At 54.6% G+C, this 17,512-nt stretch overlaps 2 protein-coding genes and 1 long non-coding RNA gene across 7 annotated transcripts in view; 1 reads left to right on the forward strand and 2 right to left on the reverse strand.

Moving 5' to 3' along the window:
- Positions 1 to 1,162: 1,162 nt before the first annotated feature.
- LOC141542858 (uncharacterized) lies at positions 1,163 to 4,292 on the reverse strand. The gene is made up of 3 exons (XR_012482264.1): positions 3,962 to 4,292; positions 2,069 to 2,161; positions 1,163 to 1,261 (listed from the first exon to the last, which is right to left on the reverse strand). It is a non-coding gene; the product is annotated as an uncharacterized LOC141542858 (long non-coding RNA).
- On the forward strand, positions 1,182 to 13,210 carry ATG9B (autophagy related 9B). Of its 5 annotated transcripts, none has more exons than XM_074267495.1 (15): positions 1,182 to 1,310; positions 1,686 to 1,854; positions 2,202 to 2,245; positions 2,486 to 2,550; positions 2,815 to 3,003; positions 3,410 to 3,551; positions 5,464 to 6,218; positions 6,739 to 6,892; positions 7,162 to 7,341; positions 8,076 to 8,321; positions 8,513 to 8,658; positions 8,897 to 8,993; positions 9,168 to 9,291; positions 9,494 to 9,649; positions 9,833 to 13,210. In XM_074267495.1, the coding sequence occupies exons 1-14, from the start codon at positions 1,218 to 1,220 to the stop codon at positions 9,631 to 9,633; spliced, it is 2,544 nt and encodes an 847-aa protein (XP_074123596.1). In that variant the 5' UTR covers positions 1,182 to 1,217; the 3' UTR covers positions 9,634 to 9,649; positions 9,833 to 13,210. The 5 variants fall into 5 exon arrangements, 2 of the variants coding, with proteins under 2 accessions (XP_074123596.1, XP_074123595.1); XR_012482261.1 differs by having other exon boundaries at positions 1,218 to 1,854; positions 9,833 to 11,383; positions 12,101 to 13,210; XR_012482262.1 differs by having other exon boundaries at positions 1,218 to 1,854; positions 9,833 to 11,383; positions 12,221 to 13,210.
- The window catches only part of NOS3 (nitric oxide synthase 3), a 20,012-nt gene continuing 13,404 nt past the window's right edge, over positions 10,905 to 17,512 (reverse strand). Inside the window, exons 15-26 of the mRNA XM_074267493.1 lie at positions 17,364 to 17,480; positions 17,055 to 17,229; positions 16,386 to 16,518; positions 16,191 to 16,269; positions 15,839 to 16,026; positions 14,486 to 14,658; positions 14,160 to 14,370; positions 13,930 to 14,017; positions 12,850 to 12,971; positions 11,750 to 11,898; positions 11,195 to 11,389; positions 10,905 to 11,120 (exon numbers count right to left, since the gene is read on the reverse strand). Of these exons, the coding sequence (XP_074123594.1) occupies positions 10,959 to 11,120; positions 11,195 to 11,389; positions 11,750 to 11,898; positions 12,850 to 12,971; positions 13,930 to 14,017; positions 14,160 to 14,370; positions 14,486 to 14,658; positions 15,839 to 16,026; positions 16,191 to 16,269; positions 16,386 to 16,518; positions 17,055 to 17,229; positions 17,364 to 17,480 (1,792 nt within the window). The 3' untranslated portion in view covers positions 10,905 to 10,958. The remainder of the gene's footprint in view (positions 11,121 to 11,194; positions 11,390 to 11,749; positions 11,899 to 12,849; positions 12,972 to 13,929; positions 14,018 to 14,159; positions 14,371 to 14,485; positions 14,659 to 15,838; positions 16,027 to 16,190; positions 16,270 to 16,385; positions 16,519 to 17,054; positions 17,230 to 17,363; positions 17,481 to 17,512) is intronic.

Below are 17,512 nucleotides of genomic sequence, written 5' to 3' on the forward strand. Positions count from 1 at the left end.
AAGCCGTCCTGCTCTTAAACCATCACTTTAGGCTTATTTATACTATTTATTTGCGTATTTACTTATTACTGTAATAGTCTTATTTAATAATAAATAATTTATTATTGAGGGTGGAAGGGAAGGGGATCAGGAAAAGAGGGGAGGGGGTTCTGGGGGAGTTGAGCCGGGGGGAGGGGAAGTTTTGGGTAGTGGGGGGGGAGGAGAGGTTCTTGGTATGAAGCAGGGACTCCCAGAGGAGGAAGGAGTCTTCTGGAGAATTCCTGTGGAGGGGAGTCCTTAGAGAGGAAGGCAAGAGGGGCTGGAACAAAGAGGGAGGAGTTAGGGGCGGCTTTCCGGAGCGGATGAGGGGCGGGGCAAGTGAGAAGCTTCAGTGTTACACTTTGTCCCAGAAGCTTCGGCGCGAGCCTGTCAGCATGCACTGAGGCCTGCCCTCACTAATGACCGAGTGTGTGCCGGTTACAAAGTATCCTACCTTCGCTCCCGGCCTGAGGCAGGCAGCGCTTACATCAGAGGGTAGATTCCTACCGGGCAAGTGTAGGTCAGGGTTGGGGTTGGCACCTGCATCCCCTTGACCCACAGCCTCCTCACCTGTAAGAGGACGGTTTGGACTAGAAAGCCTTTTAGGGTTATTGTAAGCCCTCAGTTCTGTGATCCTTTCCTACCCCAGCCCCCAGGTCTGTTAGACAAAATCCCTACTGTGCGCACAGCCATTACCCGACATGTCCTCTGGGAACCAGAGAGCCTCTGTTACTATCGCCGCCCCGGGCCTCACGCCAGTCCCCACCTCCTGCTGAGTCAGCCCCTTAGGAACGGGTCTGACAGGAGGCTGAGTGCCTGAAGAGTCAGGCCTGCAGGAATGAGGCTGCACAGGCTCGCCCCCGGCCCTCCCCCAGAGGCCTCTGCTCAGCCCCACGGCCTCTTCTGTGTCTGCCCTCAGGGGATTCCGAGCCAGCCTCCTTTCTTCCCCAGTGCCCCGAGTTTGCTTCTTGGAAGTCCGAGGAGCTGTTTGGACAGGACTGAGTCAGATTTGGGGAAGAGGCGAAGGCGGAACGCCACGAAGCAGGGCATGGGGAGAGGTGCAGGTGGGGAGCGGGGTCCGCTTGAACATTATCCAGCTGGTGGGAGAGAGAAGGAATCCAGAGCTCCCCCAGGACTCTTGGGAGGGGCCATGAGTGGTCAAACAGGTGACTGGGAGTCAGGACGCCCCGGGCCTGCTTATGGCTGAGTCACTCTGTTGTTGTCCTTCGAAGAACCACAAGCCCTGTCCCAGAAAACAACAGCAGTGTGTCTGTGAAGGAACCAGCCCGATGGTGAGACGGATGGGATGGGGGGGGACAAAGGGGCCGCAAGAAAGATGGGGGGAGCTGGGGCCAGGAGCTACGTTATTATCCCCTTTGCTCCCTCCTCCTCGATGTCTGGGGTCTGGAAGGGGTAGGATCTCGGTCTTTTCTATGTCTCCAACTCCCTACACAAGAAGCTCTCCTTCCCCGTTTCTTGCTTCCGTCCCGAGGCCCCTTAGCCCAGCCAGGACTTCTGGGGTAACGCAGCCCCACAGCAGTGACCTCCAGGCCCCAGAAACCTCTTCACCTGATGGGGAGTCTTCTGGGACCCCTTGCTCTGCTCCATCTGGCGTAAGATCCCACTCCACCCCATGCCTGGCCTCGGTGACTCCCCTTCCCTCACAGTGGTCCCTCCAGACTTCCTCGGGGCTGCGGATGGGTCCCCTAATCCCGGAACAGGACTACGAGCGCCTGGAAGACTGTGATCCTGACAGGGACTGTGACATCAACCAAGACTCCCCCCTCCCCGGGGATGACCAGGAACCCCTGCTCCATGTGCCAGAGGGGCTCAGGGGTAAGTGGGGATACAGGAAGCACAGCTGAAACAGGTCCTAGTGTGGAATGGAAGACAGCTCAGAGAGGGAGGGGCACAAGTAGCAGAGTCCCCACATTTAGAAAGTTCAAGGGGGCAGGGGCATGAAGACAAAGGGCTTGGAGGTCACAGGTGAAGGGAATGGAGACCACCCAAATGCGGCCTAGACTTCTGCATGTAGAGTTCCATCTCTTACATTTACTAGCTGGGTGCTCCCGGGTAAGTCACTTCATCTCCCAGTGTTGGTCTCCTCTGCTGCTGAGTCACAGGGTGACTGTGAGGATTGCACCTGGTAAAAAGAATTGTCTTCCTTACCTTTTTCCATCTAGGTTCTTGGCATCACATCCAGAACTTGGACAGCTTCTTCACCAAGATATCTTATGTGCCCGCCATTGAGGGCAGCTGGGAGTGGGCATCTGTAAGCTGAGCAGGGCTGAGGGCAAAGACTAGGACATTGCTTGGAAAGGAATGGGTGCCTGAGAACTGGCAGGGGCTAGACTGTAGGAATGAATAGTCTGTTGCGGGTACTTGACGGGAGAGGGCTGTTAAATGGGTGCTGGATCTTGGGGGAGATCTTTGATGACTCGGGCTTATTCCTTGATAAGTTTGGTACCTCTACAATTACCATCAGCGGAATGGCTTTGCCTGTATGTTTCTGGAGGATGCCTTCCAGTTGGGGTAAGTCCTTTATATTCAGTTCTTGTCTTCATCCCCTCATCATTTTCCCTCCCATCATACAGCATTCCCTCTTCTCACCTCCCCATGTAGCCCCCACCTTCCTCTTTCCCTTTCTCATTTCCCACCCTGAGCTGGCGTTGGCAGGTTATTTCTCTGGGATCTACTGTGTCCGGGAGCTGGCCTGACCCCAGGCTCTACTCCCAAGGCCTGTCACCCTGGAACACCTCTGGTTCTGCCTTCATTCTTATCCCACTCCGCCCACAGACAGTTTGTTTTCATTGTTGCCTTCACGACTTTCCTGCTCCGCTGCGTTGATTATGATGTTCTCTTTGCCAACCGACCTGTTAACCATACACGGCCTGGAGCCCCTGGCTCCCACCAGACCCCTGGAGTCCTTCACAGCAAGGTGGCACTGTCCGATACTATCCTGCCTGCCGCCCAGTGTGCCCAGCGGTGAGCGAAAGCAGAGAAGGGCTAAGAGCAGGGGGGCTGGGAACCTGGATGGTTCAGGGATTGAGATCAGAGACACTGCGCCCCTCCTCATCCTCTGTTCTAGCCCCTGCCTAAGCGCAGGTAAGGATGAGCAGAGGGCAGGGGAGTAAGGCTGAACAAAGACAGTCAGACTGGTGAGAGGAAAGGGACGAGGGAGTCTCATCTCTTCTATCCCTGGCTCAGTCCTCAGAGCCAGGCCCTCTTCCTATGTCCAGGATTCCTAGGCCATTTTTTAATCTGCTCTTTCCTCCATCCCTACCCCATGCCCTTTGATTATGGGCTTACTAGTTCTGCCATGGACCCTAACTCTAATCTATCTAGGTAATCAAACCCTAATCCAGGCCACCAATCTGTCTGTGTAATACAGGGTACGTTCCAGCTCGCTCCTGATCTTCCTTTTGTTCCTGGCCACTGGGTTTTGGCTATTCCGTCTTCTACGATCCCTCTGCAACCTTCTGAACTATTGGGATATCCGAACATTTTACAGAGAAGCCCTGCACATTCCCCCCGTGAGTTGGAGGTAGCAGGGTGCGGTGAAAATAGGACAAATTGTAGTCAGAGAGGGGAAGAAAGGAACAAGATGACAGGTCAAAGCAGGCATCTCAGAGGTCTGAGACATTAAGGTTGGGAATAAGGATATTGTCAAGTTGTCAAATCTTCCTTGACATCTACTATACGCTTGGCTTTGTGGGAGACAGAAAAGATGAGACATGGTGCTTGCCTTTGAAGAGCTCACAATCGAGGTGACAAACAAGACTGGTACCTGGGTCTCAGGACAACTAGATAATGCCAGATGGCTTATAATCAGATCTGTACGGTGCAGACCTCAGGAGCTCTGTAAAAGGAAGGAACAGATAGGCAGAAAGAATAGTTTGAAAAGAAGAGGAATGGTTGGATAGAATTTGGATAGAAAGGTTACCTTTTTGCAACTTCTGTTCATTTCTCCTCTTTCTGCCCTCTGGGGCCAATCATATCCACATCTGGATTCATAGAATCACAGAATGTTGAAGCTAGAAGAAATGTTAGAAGTCACCTAGACCCAGCTTCTTACTTTATAGGTAGGGCCCAGGAAGAAGAGAGGCTTGCTAAGGTTTGACAAATCCTAGAATTAGGAATCCATCCTCAATACCGCCCTTTATTATCTGGCTCTCTAAGTAGACATAGCTTTGGAGCTGGAAAAGGTCTGGGTTCAAGGCCTGCCTTGAACATGCACTGTGTTCTCATGGGCAAGTCACTGAATCTCTCTGTATGCCCAGAGAACTCTGAATGACTTGAAGTTAGAGAAGATTAACTATTTTACTTGATGGGAGGAGTTTCTATTCTGGGGAGTTCCTTACACAGATGAAATCACAGGTCTTAACTACCACTTGCTCCTCCCCTAGACAGCCAGCTCTTGATCAGTACTTTTTTGTATTTCTCACAGCTCTAAGTACTGGGTTGGGCACATAGTAGGCATTTAATAAATATTTGTTGGATGAATGGATTCTTGTCTGAGTTATGAGAAATCCTTGCTGGTTTCAGAATAGGACCTGATGGGAGTGGTGTTTTAGGAAGGTCAGTCTGGGGGCCATTGGCTGAATGGAATTTGAGGAATAAGAGACTGGAAGGAAAAAGCCAATTTTATGGCTGTTGAAATGGTCCAGATGCCACATGATGAAAATCTGGATTAATGTGGAAGGGAGCTTCTCTCCTTTTTCAAGAAGTCAAGAAACTATTTCTCTGGGTATTTTTTTTTGGGGGGGGGAGGAAGGGGAAATAAAATTTTTTAATCCATTGGTATTAGGAGGAAGTGCTTCATTTCCTTTATCAAAGACTAGGGCATTAAGAGGTTAACTTAATTGCCCAGAGTCACACAACCAGAATGTGTTAAAAGGTGGCACTTGAATCCGAAACTTCTTGGTCCTGAGGCCTCCTTTCTATATTGACCTGTAATCACTGAGCCAGGCACTATGGGTGATCCTTTGTGTAAAACATAGATGTGCTCTTAGGCTCAGTCTGGGTCGGAGGACAGAACATGACAGTTATGGGAAGTTGACCTAAAAACAAAAACACAAGAACAAGGGGTCAGACAGCTTGATGTGATTTATAGTGTGCTAAGCTGCATAGACAATGAGGGTTGTAAGAGTTCAGAAGAGGACGGAAAGGAAGGATGATATGGCAGGTCTGATGACAGACTGGAAATAAGGGTTAGAGAGAAAGAGAATTCCCTGGTGACTGAAGCTGTGAGCAGTGACTGAGAGGAGACCAAGTTCCAAGACATGGTGCTGAAGCTTGGGGCAGCAAGAGGGCATGAGTTCCCTCTCAAGCCAAGGTCTCCCAGAGGGGGGTGGCGGTCTATATTTAGAGGTAGTGGTCATCAAAAGGGGAGATCTTTGGGGTATGGTACTTCCTAGGAATCACTCCTTTCCCCTCTTCCTTCAGGAGGACCTTAGCAAGGTGTCCTGGGCCGAGGTCCAGTCTCGCCTCCTGGCCCTGCAGCGTGGTGGGGGCCTCTGCGTGTTGCCGCGGCCTCTGACCGAGTTAGATGTTCACCACCGCATCCTGCGCTACCCCAACTACCTGGTGGCCCTGGCCAACAAGGGCCTGTTGCCAGCCCGCTGCCCCCTGCCTTGGGGAGGCAGTGCCACTTTCCTCAGCCAGGGCCTGGCCCTCAATCTGGATCTGCTCCTGTTCCGCGGCCCAATTTCTCTCTTCCGTGGGGGCTGGGCATTGTCCAGTTCCTATAAGCGGAACTGTCAAAGGCGGACGCTTGCCATTCGCCTCCGCCGGACTCTGCTACTGCTGGCACTGGCCAATTTGGTTCTTTGTCCGCTGGTGCTGGCTTGGCAGGGCTTACATGCCTTCTTCAGCCATGCAGAACTGCTGCGCCGGGAGCCGGGAGCCCTGGGGATGAGGCGCTGGTCCCGCCTGGCCCGCCTGCAGCTGCGCCACTTTAACGAGCTACCCCATGAGCTTCGCGCCCGTTTGGCCCGTGCCTACCGCCCCGCTGCCCGCTATTTGAGGGCTGCTGCCCCTCCAGCCCCACTTTCGGCCCTGTTGGCCCGCCATGCCGGTTTCTTTGCTGGGGCCTTGCTAGCTGTCCTGCTGGCGCTCACTGTGTATGATGAGGATGTGCTGGCTGTAGAACACGTGCTGACTGCCATGACAGGGCTGGGTGTGGCGCTGACTGTGGCCAGGTCAGCAGAGGGGTCCCTCCCTCCTTCCTGGGGGAGACTTGTGGGTCCCAGTGCAGAAATCTTTACCTCACCTTTTGAGATAAGTACCCAGGGAGACACGTCCATTCATTCACTCCGTTCTCTCAACTTCTAAGTGCCGTACAGTTTTAGAGCTCGGAAGGGACTTTGGAGAGCATCCAATCTCATTTCCCTATTTTAAAGGCAGGGAAATAAAGACCTAGAGAGGGAAAATGACTTACCTGCTCGGGGCCACAGAGGGAGTGAGCAACAATGTTAAGACCAGAACATAAATCCCTTGTCCTGAAGGCCAGATCTCTACCCATCATCCTGCTGCTTAATTCTCATAGATACTCACAATTCTGGGCTGACAGGGCCTGGAAAACTATGTAGACCAATCCCCTAATTTTATAGAAGAGGGAAGTGAGGCTCTTGCTCAAGGACAAAAGCTTGTGAGGGACAGCCAGAAGCAGAAAACCGCTCTCCAGACTGCGTTTGCCCCATGGCTCTCCTCTTCCTCCAGGTGCTTCATCCCGGAGGAGGAGTTCGTGGGGCGCTCCCCAAAGTCTCTGCTGCAGGCAGCACTCGCTCACATGCATTACCTCCCCGAAGGGCCAGGACTCACCCGGGAAGCCAGCACTCACCACCAGATGTCGCAGCTCTTGCAGTACAAGGCTGTGAGTGAGCGCAGCTGGCTCTGCAACTTGGTCAGCCCACGGGGCCTGGTCAAGGCGGGGCTCTGTGGGGAGCAGCTATGGGACCTAACTCTGTCAGGACATCCCAGGCTTCTCAGGGGCTCTCTGGCTGGGGAGCCATTTGGGGTTAGTGGGTTCTACTGTGCAATGCCATCGGGGAATGGGTTGAGGAATTCTTTTATCCATAGAACTTAAGCCATCCTCTCCCCAGATAGTTCTTCTGGTGGGATTTCCCCCTTTTTTCCCCCTAGGTCTCTCTCCTGGAGGAGCTCCTCTCTCCAGTCCTCACCCCGCTCGCCCTTCTCTTCTGGTTTCGCCCTCGGGCCTTGGAGTTCATTGATTTTTTTCGGCACTTCACTGTGGATGTGGCTGGGGTTGGGGATGTTTGTTCCTTTGCTCTCATGGATGTGAGACGCCACGGCCATCCCCAGGTTAGATTCCCCTCTCCCACCCTTCTTCTTGATTCTTCCTTTCTGTTACTTAGGAGACCTTAGGGGGCCAAGGTAGTATCTAAGAACGGGGAGCAAAATACAGGCAATAATGTTACTGTCAGGTATTTCAGGATAGAAGCAGAGTCACTTCCAAGGTGGGAGAGTGTGCTGGGCAGAAACAAATTCCATATTTAGAAGCATGGTGATGTAGTGGACCTAATTAAGGCAATAGTCCAGGACTATATCCTGGACTCTAATTGTCTAACTTGGAGCAGGTTACTTAATCTCTTCTAGAACCAATATCTTGATTTGTATAATAATAGTAATGATTATGATAATCGCAACCCACTTGGAGGTAGGTGCTATTATTATACCCATTTTACAGTTGAGAAAACTGAGACACACAAGTGATTTGAATTCTAGTTTTATTCCATGTCTGGTGTCTTATCCACTGTGTATGTAGCTGTATAGTATAGTCTTTGTCCAGCCTACTTCACAGATTCTCATGAAGATCAAGTGATGATTATGAAAGTTCTTTGAAAAGCATCCAGTAGATTGCTAAGTGCAATATAGTGGGTAGAGAGCTGGCTTCCATTTGGAATATCTGCTCCTATTGCTTTTGACATATGCATGACCTGGGTGAGTGCCCCAGACCCCTACCTGAATTGTGGAGCCCAGGAAAGTCTAAGTCTGCCAAAGAACAGCATTAACGTAATGGCTTGTGATTTTCCCAGTGGCTCTCGGCAGGACAGACAGAGGCCTCGGTGTCCCAGCGTGCAGAAGGTGGGAAGACAGAGCTCTCCTTGATGCGTTTCTCACTGGCCCACCCTCGCTGGCGCCCACCTGGGCACAGCTCGAGATTCTTGGAGCAGCTTCGGGGCCGGGTACAACAGGATGCTGCTCTCTGGGCTACTACTCCAGCTCGGTCTCCCCCCACACCTGGTCATGGTCCCAGCTTTCTAAGTGACTCCACGTCTTCAGTGAGTCCCTCCCACACCCAGAATCTTCCTCACTCTCTTGACCTCCACAGCCAGTGACTGTCTCCAACCCTGCTGGTTCCCTCCTTGCCCCTTGTACCCCGGAGCCTATTAGTCTGCCTCTCATGGGGAAGTTCACTGACTTTATGGCCCTGACCTCTCCCAAGCACTCTCCACTTTCCTCTTGCCTGCAGCCCGAGGCGCTCCTGGCTAGCCTGATGCTGCATCCCCTTCTGCCACCCCGGGATCTGAGTCCAGTTGCTCCCTGCCCAGCTGCTGCCACTGCCAGCCTCTTAGCCTCTCTCTCAGGTTCCACGTCGCAGGCTGGCCACGACCCAAGGTGGAGATGGGTGCAAAGTATGGGGCGCATTGGGGGAATCATGAGAGGGCACAGAGATACCTAGGGGAAATCCTGATCTTTGGGGAAGACAGGGGAGGAGGCAAGTGATTGAGGGTCTGTTCCGTGGGAAAGATGTGACCCTGAAATAGTCACTATGGGGAGGTCAAAGCCCACTGGGCTAGGGATGCTGTTTGGAGGTGGCAGAGCTACTTCTGACCCACTGGGCTGCTGGTTGTAGTTGCGTCTCTCCAGGGGGTGCTGGGGTCCGGAACCCCGCCCTGCTTTCTGAGCTTGCCTCTGCTGAGATGAGTCTTCATGCCATCTACTTGCATCAGGTGAGCTGGCCAAGGGAGCAGGGCGTGTGGATGTGGGGGTGGCTAACATTAATGAAGGAGGTGGGGAATCACAACTGCCCTTCTATCCTGAAGAGTCGAGCTTCTGGCTTGAAGGGTGGGGGTAAGGAAAGAGACCACTGGTGGTGGTGCTCACAGCTTCCCCCCGTCACTCAGCTCCACGAGCAGCAGCAGCAAGAGCAGTGGGGGGAGACTTCAGGCATGCCACTCCCAAGGCTCTGGCCCAGCCCCCAGAGGCCACTCAGCCCTGAAGATGAGACCCTGACCTGGCACAGTGATGGTAAGAGCCCAGCCATTGGGATGGGAGGGGAAAGGAGGAAGCATCATGAGTCAGTGGAATGAGTTCCAGGCTCTGGATTCTAATCCTGTCCGTTGCTTATTACATCACTTCTGTGGGTTTGTTTCCCTGTCTGTGCAATGTAGACTAGATTGATTCTGAGGTCCCTTCTGAATTCTGTAGGACTGATGGCTTCTCTTCCCAGGTACCAGCCCTGCCTCTAGCTCCAGCTCCAGCCCCAGACAACAATGGGGGCCCAAGGGTGCTACTAATCTACCCCTTGGGGGGTGGCAAGAGGAGAGCAGTGTTCAGAAGGAGCCAGAGCTCAACCCCAGCAGTGGCTGAGAAGTCAGCCAATGTGGTCAGTATTGTCTGGGGTGGGGAAGATGAGAGGAATGAGTATTAATGGAAATGGGGTGGGGTGGTAGGGATTAAGAGGACCAGGGTAGGCAGACTAAATGGTATGTGTGGGGAGGACTAGGGATGTTTTCTCTGGATTTGGGGAGACTGGACGCCTGCCACATACCATCCTTTCCTTTCCCAGATTCTCCATCCCAGTTGGCTGATCGAGGTTGGGGGGACAATTAGCCTTCATCTGCTGGCTCTTATGCAAGTCATCATGATTCAGACCAGGGATTGAGCCTTGGTGGAAGCTGGCAGGCCCTTGGGGGTGGTGGGAAGTCTTGAGCTAGCCCCAGAGAACCGAAGTGAGGATGTGTGGGGGTGGGCCCATGGGGGAAAACTGGGGGCATCCCTTTATACAAGATGAAAGGAGGGGGAGCAGATACCTCATCAGCACTAGGCAATGACACCCTAACGCAGCAGTGAGACAGGGGAAGCCCCATTTTCATTACCCTCAGTCTCTCTTTGAAGGGGGAATCACAGAGCAGGACATTCATGATGGAGAGCGCGACTGGAATGAAATCAGCTGGCAGTAGTCAGATACTAGCCATAAGGGAAGGGATATCACGCTAAGGAACCACCTTTTCTTTCGGTTCCCTCCGAGCTGGATGGCACTCAGTCTGGGGGGTAGGTGGGAAGGGAAGAACTGGTTTTGGGCAGACCCCCACTCTGGGAAGTCTGTGAAAGGGGGAGGGGCAGGGGGCTGCCCCTGGAATAAAGCACCAACGAGCGCTGTTACCTGTCCGAGACTCTGTGTCCCCGTCCCCTGCTCGGAAAGAAAGCCCAAGGAGCCTAGCAGCAGTGCCCACATTGGCCAGAAGCCTTGTTGTAGGGAAGGCTGGGCCAGGGTGCTGAGCACCGGCGGCCCCGGGGCTTTTACGGGGCTCTGAACGCTTCCCGTCTCTCTCCTAGGTATTTCATGGGAGACAGACTGCGTTCTAGAGCAGGGGCTGGAGAATGGGAGGGCAAGGCTGTGGTCTCCAGGTGTAGATGACGATATGCCGGAAGGGGACATATTATGGCCCATTTAGGACAGCCCCCTGGTGGTGGAGAACGAGCACCCCAGGTTCAGTGGCAGGCCCAGAGCTGGGACTTGGGGCGGGGAGTCTGCTCGTGGAAAGGAGGGGAGGCGGACGCGCCTCCCAAACAGAGTCGGCGTTTCCAGGTCAGGCTCCCCATGAACCCGGGGCTCGGGAGTAAAGCCGAGGCGGAGCTATCAAAACTAGAGACTTTAATGGGAGCGAGCGGCCGCAGTAGGCTCCGGGGCCTCAGGACTCTGGGGTCTCCGGGGTAGGATCGCTGAGAGCCCAGGGCACGGCGCTCCGCGCCTGCCGCTCCTGCAGGGAGAAGCTCTGCGTGCGAATGCGGTTCGTCACCTCCTGCGTGCGCAGCGTCAGCCCGAAGATGTCCTCGTGGTAGCGCTGCTGGTCCTGCAGAAGGTCCGGCGCTTAGCCCCCGGCTCAGGCCGGCGGCGCATCCCTCCCCCTACGCCCCGCCCCCTTACCCGCAGCACCCCGATGACGTCTCCGGCCTCGCTCAACTCCATCCCGCCCTCCGTGGCCAGGATTCGCTGCACCGTCTGAAGAACGCTGGTCGCCATAGTGACGTCGCCGCAGACGAACATGTGGCCACCCTCGAGGCACAGCACGCGGTGCACCTCCGAGGCCAGCTCTGCGCGCAGTACGTCCTGCACGTAGGTCTGGGGGAGAGGGAGGAGCCCCAGGGGCACAGATGGAGCTCCATTTCCAGTCCCTCCCCCTCCTTCTCCTCTTATCTTTCCTGCCACTCCCCTCTCCCTGACCACTCTCTCCTTTCTCCTTCTTCTTTCCTCCCCCCTTGTTTCCTCCCCTCCCTTTCCTCCCCGTTATAACCTCCTTTTAAGGGACCTCTGCTTTCCCTTCTCTTTTCACTTTTTTCCACCCTTCCTCTCCCATCTTATCTCCTTTATTTTCCCAACTCCAGTTCCTTCCCCTCTCCTCCCCACCCTCCCTCCCTTTCCCCTTTCTGTTCCACTGCTTTCCCGGGCACCGCCTCCCTCCTTTCTGGCCCCTTGGCCAACCTTGGGGCTGTCTGGTTCCCTGGAAAAGGCTGTAAGGACTCGGCCGAAGACCCCACGGTGCTGGGCATCCTGCACCTCCTCTCGATATAGGTGGTCTAGCTGGGAGCAGCGGCACCCGAAGACCAGGGTCATAGGGGCAGGATGCAGTCCTGGAAGTAACGGGGGTAGGAAGTGGTCCCACTACTGCCGTAACCTATGCTGCCAAGATTGCCTTTCCGGTCTGGCCCCCCAGACCTCCCTTCTCCCGTACTCCCAGGCCTCCCTGGCCCAGACACCCAGGCCTACCTTCTCCCGGACTCCCAGGCCTCCCTTCGCCCAGACACCCAGGTCTACCTTCTCCCTGACTCCCAGGCCTACCTTCTCCTGGACTCCCGGGCCTACCTTCTCCCTGACTCCCAGACCTCCCTTCTCCCGGACTCCCAGGCCTCCCTTCGCCCAGACACCCAGGTCTACCTTCTCCCTGACTCCCAGGCCTACCTTCTCCCGGATGCCCAGGCCTACCTTCTCCCTGACTCCCAGACCTCCCTTCTCCTGGACTCCCAGGCCTACCTTCTCCCGGACTCCCAGACCTTCCTTCTCCCGGACTCCCAGGCCTACCTTCTCCCAGATGCCCAGGCCTACCTTCTCCCTGACTCCCAGACCTCCCTTCTCCTGGACTCCCAGGCCTACCTTCTCCTGGATGCCCAGGTCTACCTTCTCCCTGACTCCCAGGCCTACCTTCTCCCTGACTCCCAGGCCTACCTTCTCCTGGACTCCCAGGCCTCCCTTCTCCCGGACTCTCAGGCCTCCCTTGCCCAGACGCCCAGCCCTCCCTCGCCCAGACGCCCAGGCCTACCTTCTCCCTGACTCCCAGGCCTCCCTTCTCCCAGACGTCCAGGCCTCCCTTCTCCCAGACGCCCAGGCCTACCTTCTCCCGGATGCCCAGGCCTCCCTTCTCCCTGACTCCCAAGCCTCCCTTCTCCCTGACTCCCAGGCCTCCCTTCTCCCGGACGCCCAGGCCTCCCTTCTCCCGGACGCCCAGGCCTACCTTCTCCCGGACGCCCAGGCCTACCTTTTCCCTGACACCCAGGCCTACCTTCTCCTGGACTCCCAGGCCTTACCTTTGTTCTCAATGTCATGTAACCGCTCCTGCCAGAATCCGCGGAAGGGGGCAATGCCCGTGCCAGGCCCCACAAGGATACAGGGCACGCTGGGGTCGGATGGCAGCCGGAAGGATGGAGCTCTGAGTGAAAGACAAGAGAACACATCTCTTCTTCTCTAGGCCCCTGTTAGCTGGGCTCAGCATTACCACTTCAGTACTCTGGGACTTTTTTCTCATCTGTTAAATGAGTTGGACCACATGATTTCTAACATTTCTCCCTTCCACTAAGTTTCCCTGAATGGGTTAGTTTTATCCTTTTTTTAAAGTCTGGTATGTGACAGCCTTTGAGGGACAATAAAATCCATAATTTTTGTACTTGTTTCAAGATGACATGTGTGTTCATTGGACAGTTCATCCATCAGTCTTGGGTGATGTGCCTTGCATTTGCTATCCTGGGAGGGAGCTGTCCTAGGGTTTTTTTTTTTGTTTGTTTGTTTTTGTTTTTATTTGAGGCAATGGGGTTAAATCACCCGCCTAGAGCCAGACAACTTGTAAGAATTGAATGTGCGAGGTTGCACTTGAACTCTGGTCCTCCTGTCTCTAAGCTGCTGCTCTACCCACTACACTGCCCAGCTTCATCCTAAGTCTCCCTTTCAGACATGCATTTCTGGAAGCTGCAAAATGGGACACCATTCCTCATTGCCAGCAAAATAAAAGTTTGTACTGTCAGTCTCTGTATGTGCGCTGAAACTATCACGAAATAGTCAGCCCAGACTGGGGCTTCCAGAATGCAGTGGGAGTGTGGGGATGGTCATTTCCAGGAGACAATATGTTTTACTGTCCCGGTTTTAGACTATATCCAGAAGTGAGCTGCATCTCTGGGTGGAAAGTGGGCACCACATATTGGGAAGGGAATCAGGCTGTCTGTGTTCTTCTCCTGGACTGGCTCAAAAGGTCAGCCCTCCACCCAGCTTTCCTGCCCAGTGTATGACCTTCAATTCTTCCCTTCAGGGCCCTTCCCTCTTCCCCCTTTTTGAACCAGAAGATCCAAACTCAAATCCCATAAAATGAGGGGTTGGGCAGAGCCTGTGAGTCTTACCCCCTGATGAAGCAGGGAACTACATCTCCAGCCTTGAGCTGACTTAACCATGAGGAGCAGACCCCATAGTGCAGGGGCCCAAGCCCATCTGGGGGGGAGAAGATAATATTGGTAAAGTGGTAAACAGGACGGGCCAGAGGCACCAGGCACCCTTCTGGGGCCCTCTCACACCTCTTCCTGGCCCCTCCTTTTGTGCTCCAGCACTCCTCCCCTCCCCCACAGGGGCTCACCCTGGGTCCTGTACGCCAGCACAGCCACTGTGAGATGGATCTCCCCGGGGTGGGCACTGGGTGCAGAGCTGACTGAGTAGTACCGTGGCTGGAGCAGAGGCAGCTGGGTGAGGAGCAGGGGCGCTGGCAGGGCCACCGATGGGAACTGCTCCAGCACCTCTAGAAGCGTGGGGCAGCGGAACCATTTCCATTCCTCATAGCGCCGAGCATCCTGCATTGGGGATGGAGAGAGACTGGGGGACCCTGCACACTGGGAATGTGTTGTCCCTCCAGGTGACATGTCCCTCCGCCATCTGCCCTCCATGGCTGGGCTTCCATCCTCTTACCTTGCTGAGAGCCTCCAGCTCTTGCTGCTCGCTGGGCTCCTCTGCCAGGGTGCTGAGCAAGCGAAGGAGCTGAGGCCCTGGGGGGGAGGTGATGTCCAGGAAAAAGGTGAGGGCCTGCTGTAACGTGCACGAGGGCAGCCGGGGGTCCCGGACCCAGCCTGGGGGTGGGCTGCCTGTGGAGAGCACAGGCAGATGTTACCTGGCTTGCCTTCTCTGTTGTCCTTGAGGAGGGATGAAGGGCTAAGCAAAGCTCAGGGGCCATTAGGATGGAAATTTAGGCTTAAGAATCAGCATGGAGTAATGGAAAGTTGGTTCTTGAATCAAGTAGGCCCAGGTGTGATATTTATGAAGGGACAGGGAACACAAATGGAAGAAGTCTTTTTGGACTGCCATATATATTTCTATAGTACTCCAGTTCACAAAGTCCTTTACCTATCTTCTTTGATTCTCCCACTGACCCTCTGAAGGAGGCAATATTATTCCCATTTTATTGATTAGAAAAGTGAGCCCCTGAAAGATAACTTGCCCATTCCGGACAGCACATAAGCAGTGAAGGGCAGATTTGAACTTGTCTACTCTAGATTCCGAATCCTTATCTCTTTCCAGCATATTAAAGGTCTCAGTCAATTGATAGGACCTCTCTATCCTTTACCAGGGACAGAGAGAGGGGTGCCTGGGGGTCCTGTGGCATTTGTCTCACCTTCAGTGAAATACTCAGTTCCCAGCAGTGCCCACCGGCAATGTTTTTCTGATTCTTCCTTCCCTGACCTCGCTTCCATCACTGACCATGGTACACAATATTAGTGGCAGTTGGTGGCAGGGGCCTTGGTAACTAGACCACAGGACCCTTTGGCAGAAGGCTCCGGGAAAGGAGAGCCACTCAAGACTACTAAACTTGGGTTGCCTTTTTTGGGGGAGGGGGAGTGGGAGCATCCCTCAAGACAATTTTTGGGAAAGAAACCCACTTTAATTCTAGAAGTTATACTGTTCAGGATGCATGAAGTCAGACTGCATTTGCTTGGTTTGGTGCCCAGTTCAGCACAATCATCCAAACATTATCCATACTGTATGCAGGCCCCTAGACTTCCTTTCCCCTTTCCCCTTCCCTCATCATGGACACTTTCCTCAAGCTCAGGCTCTGTAACTTCCCTCTTGTGCTTTTGCATGTGAGTAAGAGAATGGCTTACTCCTGCTGGTCAGAGAAGGGGAGCAGCAAGTTTCTAGCTATACACCTGGAATGGCCAGAGGATGCTGGATGAAGGAGGTGGGAGCCATCTACCTGGGCACCTGCCACATGGTGGGGTTTTCTGCATGTCATGTCTCTCGGACAAACATTGAGAGGGGGCTCCTTACCTGGGCTCCCCTTCTCAAGCTGCTCCACAGCAATAGGCTCACTAGGCAGGGGTGGATCCTCTACTCGGCTCAACAGGGCCTCCACCAGGCCAGGCCGGTTGGGGGGGCAGATCCCAATGTGGTCCCCAGGCTGATACTGCAGGCCCTCCTGCCCCCCTGTGGCCAGACGAACCAGGATTGTGGCCCGCCTGATGGGGGAAGGAGGAGAGTGTGATGGGGGGGCAGTTGTGGGGGGGGCACAGCAGGGAGAGGAATGTTTTTGAGTGGGGGGGCTGCTTGGAGGAACATGGGAGGAAATCTAGAGGTTAGAAAAGACAGGGGTAGGGAACGGTGGGATGGGGTCAGCTATTACGTTGACTTGCTGCTCTGTAGATTTTCCACCGAGAGGACGGTGGCTGGGAACATCTTCCTCCTGTGTACGTGTATCAGGCCTGGAGGGCAAAGAGACAGGGCTTGAGTCAGAGCCCAGGGGACGTGGGGTAGTGGGGAGACTAGGGGTGTGATGTTGCCAAGACAGATTCGGGAACTACGGAAGGATGGGCATTACCCGGCAGCAGCTGGAGCCCCTCCGGCTGGGCACTCAGGCGGTATCTCTGGCGTTTCCAACTTCTCTTGGGGCTGAATATGTCCCGGGCAGCAGCTTTGGCGTCGTCCCCCACACAGAAGGTCTCGCAGGAGGCCTTGTTGGGCAGAGAGAGAGGGGGGGAGTTTGGTGAGAAGCTCTCCTCCAGTACTAAGGCTCTGGCTCAAAGAGGGAGCTCTGGGGAAGAAGGAAGGACGGCGGTGGCCAGAAGTTGTGTTTGCTGGAATTTAGCATTCATCTCACAGCCCTGACCCCTTCTTGGAGTAGGAAAGCCTTTAGGAAAAAAGGCTGTGGAAAAGAAGGGAGCAGGTGAAAGCTTAGGGTCCAGCTCTTCTAGGGAGCATCTCGGGGCAAGGCTTGGAGGCTGGAATTGTTTTGGATTTTCTGCCTTTTATCTTCTTCTTGAGTTTTCCTCCTCTCTTTACTCATGAATTTTAATGTAAGTCCTAGAGCACCAAGAGCCCTTGTCCTCTCTGGCTCCCATAACAGGGCCAGGAGCATTGTAAGCCTCGTGGAATGGAGGAGATAAGATGGGCTGAGTGTGGAGTGGGACAGCCAGGGTTAGATAGAGGCGCCCGTGGCCTGTGGCTGTCAGGGGGTTAGAGGTCAGATCTGGATCAGGTGCAGGCTCACCTGGAACGCAGCTTGGGCCCAGCCCTGGAAAGCCTCTTCCTGGCCACATAGCTCATCCCCCTGGCCCAGCTGCAGCAGCCTCTCTCCCCCCAGCTCTTCCAGACGGGTGTCCACGGCCCGGGCAAAAGCGCAGAAGTGGGGGTAGGCGCGGGAGCCGAGCCCAAACACACAGAACCTGGAAGGGGGGGGGGGCGAGTCAAAGGCCCGGCCCTCTCAGGGCAGCCCTGTCCGTGGTCCTGAGTCTCTCTCTGACATCAGGTCCAGCCCGTTTCAGACACTTAGAGGGGAGAGGTCCCCCAGCCCTCTGACCTCAGGGTTCCTAAGGCTCCGGCACTGTCCGTGTTACTGGATTCCTTCCGCTTCCTCCGCCACGAGGACACCAGCGTGTCTGAACAGGAGACGCTGTTGAAGCGAATCTTGTAGCTCCTGGAAAAGGCAGGCCAAGGGGGGGGGGGAGA

Source organism: Sminthopsis crassicaudata, chromosome 5, assembly GCF_048593235.1.
Source record: "Sminthopsis crassicaudata isolate SCR6 chromosome 5, ASM4859323v1, whole genome shotgun sequence".
In the NCBI taxonomy this organism is placed as follows: domain Eukaryota; kingdom Metazoa; phylum Chordata; class Mammalia; order Dasyuromorphia; family Dasyuridae; genus Sminthopsis; species Sminthopsis crassicaudata.